Source organism: Triticum dicoccoides, chromosome 6B, assembly GCF_002162155.2.
Source record: "Triticum dicoccoides isolate Atlit2015 ecotype Zavitan chromosome 6B, WEW_v2.0, whole genome shotgun sequence".
Lineage (NCBI taxonomy): Eukaryota > Viridiplantae > Streptophyta > Magnoliopsida > Poales > Poaceae > Triticum > Triticum dicoccoides.
The window spans coordinates 575226342-575235942 of NC_041391.1; the positions used below are offsets into that span (position 1 = coordinate 575226342).

Sequence of the window (9601 nt, forward strand, 5' to 3'; positions counted from 1 at the left end):
ACTTGACTCAGCAACATTCGAGTGGAGCAAAAGACATATTAAACTCTAAGACAAGCACACCCCAGTGGGTGATCGGATGCAAAACACATACCCATGATAGTAGATGCACATATGGGCAGCAAAGCAACAACGGAAGTTTGTTATGATTCAAAAGTTCAGTCAGGAGTTAACTGACCTTGACGTTGGTCTGCAGAGCGGTGCTGGCGTTGTAGGCCACCTGACTGGTCTCGTGCATCACCTTCAATTGTTCCATAACAAGATTTACTTGACGAAGAGCCTCCCTGGCGGCACTCGGCGAGTCATTCGGAGTTTGGTATACAGCAAAGAGTGATGGCGCCAAGGCAGCCGAAGCAGCCACTGGGTCGGACGCATGGAGTTGCACTGGGGCAGTAGGAGTTGGAGCAGTCGACCCCGATGGGCGATCAGTCGTCAGCGGGTCGGTGAATGTGACGCTGGTCCGAACCAGATCTCCAGATCGCTCGACCAATGTCTCAAGCACCGGTGTCGACTAAGGGGCTTGAACCTCAAGCACTCTCCCGTTCGAGCCCTTGCCTTTCCTCCTCCCCTCCCTCAAGGGCGCTTCTTCTTCATCATCATCAGGAAGCACGACAACGTCTTGTGGTGCTGCAGCGAAAAGGGAAAAACATCAGAATTTCAGCTGACCAACAACTCAATCGACAGAATAAGTTTTAATCAAGCGGACTTGTCAATGTCCATGCCAGTCGCATCAGAGGTTGGACTGGAAAGATGCATGATCCATTCGGTAACCAACAGAAATGCCAATCGGAAGAAAGGAACACAGAGAGATAAAATTCTCACCCAGAGGCAACTGGAACATCCATCTTGATCCTCAGCAGAGTCTTCCGAGCCTTCGGGGGCACAACTTGGGCTGCTTAGCCACCTTCTCAGTCATCTCAGGAGTCGATGTCCGAGTCCGCTTCTGCGTCTTGGTACTAGAAGCCACGGCCTTGCCCCGCTCGCCTGCTGGATTGTGATGTTGTTTGGATCGGCGCTCCAAGCGTGGCGGCGAGTCGACCTCCTCGTCATCGTCAGCCTCGTCGCTCTCCTCTTCGTCGTTGCTATCTAGAGACTGATACTCGCCACTCTCTTCTGTGTTGTCCTCCCCTTCCTGGTCCTGCTCCAGAGTCTGCTCGCCGTTGGGCATGGAATACATCTCAATATAAACCTACAAAACAAGAAGTTGAGTGAATTCCAGTCGGTGCCAGAGACAGATATAAGATACACAAGAAATCAGTCGGAGGCAGAAGTTCGAACCTTGTCGGGTGGATTGATGTCACTGAAGGGAACGACCCTTCTGCCCCCCCTGGGGTTGTCCTTGTTGCCCGTGATGCTCTTCAGCCATCCAGCCACCGTCTTGGTCGAGACTTCCTCCGGATGAACCCGAGCAGTGTCATTAGCACCGGAGTACATCCACATCGGATGGTCCCGAGCCTGAAGCGGCTGGATACACCGACTGAGAAACACCTCTAGTAGGTCCATCCCGGTCACGCCCTGATTGATCAGCTGGACCACCCTCTCGACCAGCATGTCCGTCTCCATCTTCTCCGCAGCAGTCACTTTCAGCGAGGATGGAGTTTGAATGCGATCGAAGGAGAAAGGGAGAAGTCCAGTCGATTGGCCCGGGGCGGGGACGTCCTGGCAGTAGAACCAGGTCGACTGCTAGCGCCTGACCGACTCAGGAAGGGTCATGGAAGGAAAGGCGCTCCTCTTCCTCTTCTGGATCCCCAAACCACCACACATTTGGATAACGTGCGTTTTCTCGTCACTCGAGTTGGCCTTTTTGACCGACTGGGAACGGATGGTGAAGATGTGTTTGAAGAGGCCCCAGTGCGGTCAACAGCTAAGGAAGTTTTCGCACATGGACACAAACGCCACGAGATAGATGATGGTGTTGGGAGAAAAATGGTGAAGTTGGGCTCCAAAGAAGTTCAGAAAACCCCGGAAAAAGGGGTGCGGAGGAAGTGAAAAACCACGACCGACGTGGGTGGCGAGCAGGATGCACTCACCTGGTCGCGGCTGCGGCTCCGTCTCCCCCACCGACAACCTCGCGGCACCATTGGCGATCAACCCGAGCTCGGCCAGCTCGTCCAGGTCTTCTTGCCGGAGCGAGGATCCGATCTAGTCGCCCTGGATCCATCCCGTTGGCAGCGCCGACCGCGACGACGACCCGTGCTGGGTCTTCTTACCCTTCGCCGCCCCCGTCGCCTTCTTCGCGCGTTCCAGCGCCGCCGTCTTGTCCTTCACCATTGTGGCAGAGCGGCGGCGTCGAGAGCGGAGGAGCTGCGTGCGGTGGAGAAGCGGAGGAGAAAGGGGGAGATTGGGAACACACATTGCAACGCCTCGGCCTCGCCACCTTTTAAAGTCCCACTTTCGAGTGGCTGACGCGCGGGCCCGGGCGATCTTGTCAAATCCCCGCAACAGTCGCGTGCCGGATACGTGGCGAAAAAGGTGGCGCGGGGATCGAGGCATTCCTACTTATCCGTTCCGATTACCGCGGCAAGCTCTGTCCCGCGCGCTTCCCTGAAATTTCGAATCCCGCCGAATCCGGGATACGCAATAACTGATCGCGCCAGAGATCTCGCAACAGAAGGCAACAATCGACAGATGATGTTACTAATCCCCTCGGCAACTTTTGAATCGATCGAGGCAACTACTGAATTGATCGAAGCGACTGAAACAAAGCTGAAGTTCCAACGCGAACCTCCCGTTCAATGCAAGTACTTGTCAAGTACAAAGGTTGAAGCGAAATCCACTTCAATCTTCTTTCCACTCGGTCCTCAATCCATTCGGGGGCTAGTAATGAGGATATAGACCTAGGGTAGGGTCATATGCCTGACCTATGTGCCCTACCCAAGGTCACTACCCCAGAAGCAAAGAGCTCAAGAGATAACATGGAATACCCAAGGAAGACGTCGAGTGTTAGACTACTCGACCAACCATATCACTCAGATACCCCAACTTTCTTAGGACCACTCGACCATACAAGAAACCACTCGACCTCTGAAGACTAGGAGTCAGACGAAACTACAACGGTCGGACATTTACTCCGTAGTCTTCAATGTCCCATTACTCCGTAGTCTTCATGGACATGATGGCACTTATAGCTAGCGTTATCAGTAACGCCCCTCCATTATGTACATTGAACCCTCTGTAATGGAGGGGAGCTGGGGTCCTGGCGCACTCTATATAAGCCACCCCCTCCTCTGGGACAAGGGTTCACACCCCCTGTAACACACACACATATACTGAAATCCAGTCGACCGCCTCCGGGCACCGAGACGTAGGGCTTTTACCTCCTCCGAAAGGGGCCTGAACTCGTAAACACTTGCGTACAACCTCACCGTAGTCAGGGCCTTGCCTCCTCCTATGTACCCCCTATTCTTACTGTCAGTCTTAGAACCACGACAGGACGCTCGCACGCGGTCGACCTCGGCGGCGAAGATGGCGGGGCACGCTTCGACATCGGGCACCGAGGGAATGGGGACGCCCCCGTTGCTGAGCCTCTACCCCGTTGGCCCGGCACGCATGTCCGGTGACGCCAGGATGTTCGCCTCGAAGAGCAGCCAGGCCTCCCACTCGTGGAGCGAGCGGCGGACGAAGCCGTTGGCCGCCGCTACGTCGCCGGGAATCGCGCGACCATCAAGCAGGCTTGGGAGAGAGGGGAGGGAAGAAGGGCAGAGAGGCAGAGCTTGGCGGCAGCGGCGGCTGCGCACGGGGAGAGAGGCAGAGCTCGGCGGGCGGCTGTGGGCTAGTGTGGCTAGAGGCGAGGGAGGCCACTGGTTTATATAGCCCCGCGCCGTGTGTACGCGTGGTGGGAAGGGAGGCGTTGCCGCGCCGCCCGTGACGCGCCGCCCGTGATGAGAAATCAATGGCAAGGCTGACCGGCGGCAGCCTTGCCATTGATTACACGCGGGAAACCGAGGCGTTTCGAGGACGACGAGGCGCGCGTCACTGACTCGGCGGGCCTGCGGCTCTTTCGCGTCAAAACCGCTCGCCCCGGCGTCCCCGGGCGCCCCCCAGCCCGCCGGGTTCGGCCTGGATCCGCCTACGCTAATTTCGGTTCAAGCCGGCGAAAAACGGGCTCCTGGAGACACGACTGGACCGTTTTTTTGGCGTCGGCGCGAAAAAAACGGCCATGTTGGGGGCGCGGCCGGAGATGCTCTTACAGTCGACTGAAATTGTTTTGCCTTCATTCAAATTTTCTTGCAAGGAATCTCGCGCTAAGATTCGTGCTAGCCTTTTGTCTTTGGCGCCACTGCTCGTTTATTTGCATCGGGCCGGCCTTATCGATCAGACCAGGTGCCTTGTTAATGTCTTTAGTCACCGCCAGCGAGCTCCTGCCAGATGCCTGGCTCCGCTGCTCCTGCCTGATTCTTAGTTTGTGCGTGCATGTATGATGTATTCACCATGCCATTGCCCCGAGCTGCTATAAATCACCAGATCATCTGAATATTGGAGGAATAGAAGGTAGAAATTGATGCAACTGATGATCAAAACAGAACTGCATTGAGGTTAAATTCTGGACTCCACTATAAATCTGTCGTCGGCCTTTTTATCAAGGCAAATCAAACATTTTTCATGACAAATTATGTTTCTCAAGGATGACAAGTTTAGTTACTGAGCATGACAAATTCGCCTTAGTTTATTTTTTTTGTCAGACAATTGCCATGTTTGTAAACTAAATTTGCCGTCATCACGCCAATATAAATTACTATGAAAAAAAAATCAGATGTCATGCCTAAATATGTGACTATTTTTAGTGTTTCCATAAATTCTAGATTTACCAGTGTGTTGTTCTGAATTATTGTTCTGTTCTCATGCTCCCATCGCATTGTTCTGCTTCAGTGGAAGGTACTGCTCCAGATAAGTTATGCTTCATTTTTTCGGGGAAAAGGGGGAATTCATTAATTAAGTAGCAGCCATGTCTGCATTACATAGGTCCGGAACCTCATCCGGCCCGGAACAACGGCACACCGCAATGCGCTTTATTCGACCAAAGTTTGCTAAAAAGTGATTAACAACGTTTTGTTCATGCCTCACAAGCTTAACTAAGAATTCATCATGCTCCCGAAGACACAAAGTAATCCTCGCTGATCAACATCATATACTCCGATCGGTCGCCAATACCTCTTTCGATTAGTTTTACCACTTCCGCGCAGTCTGTTTGAATCACAAAAGACATCTCAGACCACTGGGTAGCCAGGAAGATGCCTTCTGAACATGCATCAAGTTCAGACTCGAGCGGTGATGCACACTGCCTTAGCTCATGGCAAGACGAAAAGATAATACCTCCATGTTCATCCCGGAGGACCATGCGCCAGCTCCTGCATTTCTGTCTTTGGCAGAGAAGGACCCGTCGATGTTGAGCGCAGCCCAGCCGACCGGCAGTGCCTCCCATCCAAGTGCTGGTGGCTTCTCATGCTGTACATGTGATAACATACCCGCAAATAAAAATGTGATAACAATTTCCTACTGGACAAAGGCGCAGCCACCATTTTTCCTTTGATATGATCTCCATGAGGGTACGCCTGGATGGCCAGCAATGAATTGATATAGCTGGTTTGGGATCTGGTCGAGGCTTCGATCAGCGGTGGTCGTTTGTCGTGGACGATCTCATTCCTCACATGCCAGCAACGCCAAATCGTCATGAGCGGATACATCCGCTCCTCTGGTGACAAGTCCGCGAGCACATGAAAAAGCCACTCTCGCCATGTATGCATGACTCGACGGATGTCCGGAATATTCCATTGCCGCGCCATAGCTTGCCACATGGTGGCCGCTTGAGGACATCTTAGGAGGAGCAGGGCACCTCCCTAAACTTATCCTACGAGCGGCGGCAGGCTTTGAGACCTATGAAGTGAAGGTGCGGTCTTCTGCAAGGAAGAGTAGAACAAGGGAGACAGACCAACCCACTTGGGACATAATGCCCTGCCGCCTCCTATGCCCTACTCATCCTCGAAGCAGTCCTCGACCTGTCTGTCGCTGGTGCCAGTGGACGTGAGGTCGATGATGGACTTGGATGGTCCGTCACTATCCACCTGCCACGTGCGCACCCAAAAGTTGGATGACGACGCATAGGACGCGCAGCTTGCGGCGTTCTCGTCCTCGACCACCTGCGCTCCAGCGCTTGTGCGGCCTCGTCCGCATCTGGCTGCGCCGACTCTGCGGCGCGAGCGGCGCGTTGAGCACGCGTGGCCTCGTAGAGCGTGTGCGGCTCCAAAACGAAGTTCGGGTTCGCCGCGGCCATGGCGGCCACGGCTTCCTTGCTTGTGCGCTAGCCGTAGATCTGGCTCTCTGCCAGCCGATGCTGCTCAAGGAGGAGCAGGTTATACCTCTGCTCCTCCTGCCCCTGCTGGAACGTCGACATAAGAGTCGGCGCAGGCTGCTGCTCATCCGCCATGGAGGCATCCTAGTACGTCTGCGCTTGCTCCATAGTCAAGTCGACATGCACCAGCGCGGGCTCCAGCGTGGTGTCACCGTTGGACCCCGTCTCCATTGTGGGGTCGTCGTAGACCTCGGGGGAGCTGACCGACATGACGGCCTCGACCCGACTGGCACGACGGCTCTGCCAGGCGGCCGCAAGGGCGGCGACCGTGCTTCATCTCTGTCGATAGGCTCTCCCACAGAGCGTTCCTGCTCATGGTCATGGTGGATATGGTGCAAGGGACGAGGACGTGGAGTGGATGTGTTGTGGTGTGGAGTTAAACCAGGTGTTGTCTCCTTTAAATTGCGGATTCTAATGAAAAACCAAGCGTCTGAGTGTGTCAATGCACAGCGGCGAAGTTGGTTCCTCGGCGGGCGAGCCGGCTTAACGGCAGCATAAAGATGGACGGGCATTGAACGAGTGTGGTAAATATCTGTCTCGTTCAGTTAACGTTTCTCCGACATTGAATATGTGCGGATACTGGGGACGCGGTGCGGATGGCGCTCTCGGTCGGTGCCAACGAGAGGTCAAGAGAGCGGTGTAAATGTTCATTCACAATTTCACATACGTACAAGAGAAACGCATACGCACATGTGTCAGTTTTCTATTTGATCCAAAATTTGAATGAAGCTCAATTGTATTTCAGTTGACTACATGACAATAATTGTGCAGTGACTTTGTAATCAACAATCAACGACAGGACAAGTACAAATACAAATGCAAATCATGCTTGGTTAATTTCGAGACGAGCCGCCCTTCTTCGCCAGCTGAACGAAGAGGGTGTCGTCGAAGACGGTGCGTGCGTTGTCCTTGTGAAGGAAGCCGTCCTTGTCCTTGGCGAGGCTGTACAGCAAGTCCCACTCCGCCTTCGACGCCGCCCTGCGTTTTTAAGCAACCGTCGGCGGAGTTAACACGGCGACACTTCGACCGTCTGTGTAAATGGTACGACCTAGTACTATAGAGTCTAGAGATGATTACCTTCCTATGTCGTCGCCGTCCTTCCTGTTCGCGGTGCGCATCGCCTCCAGCTCGCTCTCGTTCACAGCGTTCGGTTCGACCTTGGCATGCTTGGTGAATATCTCGTTGAACTTCACGGGAACAAACCTGCATGCCAAGTGGATCGATATAGCAGAGATGCTGGCATGATGGTCTTTAACATTTTGGGCACATGTACAAAATGATCAGGGCGTATGTGTGGTCTCTGTACCTTCCTTGAGCATCGTACGAGCCGCTGTCACTTCCGTGGATCCCTTGGTGGATGTTCTCTATGTATATTGACAACTTCGACGTCGTAGCATTTTCCTGCAAGTTCTCTTGGTATCAAGGATACTGTTTCTATACTTTGTTCTAAACATACAAAGTATGATTCTTCAGCATAACATGCACTCATCTGCAATTTTTTGCACCCGCATCAGGTAAATTACGCCTTTTTGAATATTTACGTGAGCCCTCCCTGAGAACGTTGTATCCATGATCCAACGGTCTTGGAGCCTCGATGGTCAAAAAACCAGGGCATGAGTGAATAAACTCTTTGATAGTGCGGAGGGGAGGAGGATTTTGTAAGGGTTGACGACACGGTCAGGGTTTCCCTATGTTGTCAGAGGAGGGGGTCGGCGGGTCGCAGTGACACGGTAGGGAGAGCCTGCCCGCACTTTCATCCACGAGCGCGAGGTTTCCCTTCAAGTTGCACGCTAACCACCAGAAACGGATACCCTAGGGTGCCTTAGGCGCCGGTTGAGCTTCTTGACGCCGACGCACATGATCAACCAGGCCAGCCCATGTAGAAGGCGAGTGCTCGATCGCATTTGACCGGTTTCCCCCTGGTTTGCTCGATCAATTTGACCGGTCGCGATTGACTTGTCAATTGCTGATTTTTTGAAAAAAGTACGAAAAAAATGAAAAAAAAACGAAAAAAATGTGTGAAACCGAGCGCCTCTGAAAGGACAGAAGACGTCTCCTACTAGTCAACACGTGCAAGAAAAAGAGACGGGGAGAGCGAGTAGAGATCGAGCATCGTACAGGTCTGGTCTTGGGTCCGATGACTCCGTTGATCAAGGTTGCCTTGACGGTGGCCTCGGCAGCTCCAAGACCGATGGCTCGAAGCCCTGCATGCACACAAAGGTCAACAGGTCTGCAACCACGGCCAACAATCGACGCGAAAAGAGACGAAAGTCATTTCGTCAAAACGAGGGAAGCGGGGAGCATGCATGATCAATGGTCATTTCGTCACCTTGCTCGGTCTCGGAGAAGGAAACGATGCCGTCGTTGTCGGCGTCGAAGAACGCCACGTGCTTCTGCAGCGCCGTCGTCCAGGCCGAAGCGCCGCCGTGCGCCGACGCCACATGGCTCCCTTCTCGGAATCAGAATTGAAGCGACTAAGCCAACTGCAATTTGCCAGAAAATATACTACAACGAAGCTGGTGCCCCGGAAACATTATAGCCTTACAGAAGGGCACGACGAACAGAAGCAGGAGAGGCACGGCCACCGCCGCAGGCGGAGACGCCATACGCTGGCCGGCGCCCATCGTCTCAGGCGATTCCTCCTCGATCGACTCGATTGACTCTCTCGTGCGCGCGCGGTGGCTCCTGATCGATGCTTTTCTTCTCACCTGCGTCAGTGCCTTGGTATGTGTCATGTTTATAGGATCGTAAACCTTGCACTCTGGGTATGCGTGTGGTGGCCTCGTCATCACAGGTTGGCTAGGAAGATCTCGCATGATTTCATCAGAGATTAGAGAGCACAAAAACGTGGACTGCTGCCTGCAACCGGACGAAAAGCTTGTGAAAGCCAGCACGATCCTGAAGCGGCAGGTGCGAAATGAGCCAGATACGCTCCAACCAATCCACGACGGTGCTCACTTCCATCACATGGTCTCATGATCCCGCATTTTAAAACTTCGATTGGAATGCCTTAAAAAATTCTGAGTTTTCTGGATGTTCATGAGATATGTGTCTGCAACCCCTAACAATCCGGATGGAAGCCAAATTACACATCGAGAATGTAGAAGGACAAGATGTGGGCCGTGCAATCGCGATGTATTGATCTGTGCACCAGGCACGTATATATAAGTACAGAGGTGGGCCACAATCTCAACTATAAAGAGGAAACAGGAGGTGGGCCCTACACACAAATATACACGTACACAATATACTCAA

The 9601-nt window shown here is 53.3% G+C and overlaps 1 protein-coding gene across 1 annotated transcript; it reads right to left on the reverse strand.

Moving 5' to 3' along the window:
* Window positions 1–7046: 7046 nt before the first annotated feature.
* LOC119325395 (probable peroxygenase 5) lies at window positions 7047–9042 on the reverse strand. Its single transcript, XM_037599147.1, has 6 exons — window positions 8892–9042; window positions 8676–8795; window positions 8465–8550; window positions 7653–7747; window positions 7424–7549; window positions 7047–7324 (listed from the first exon to the last, which is right to left on the reverse strand). Exons 1-6 carry the CDS (start codon window positions 8968–8970, stop codon window positions 7180–7182), a joined length of 651 nt encoding a protein of 216 aa, XP_037455044.1. The 5' UTR covers window positions 8971–9042; the 3' UTR covers window positions 7047–7179.
* Between the last annotated feature and the right edge of the window lie 559 nt (window positions 9043–9601).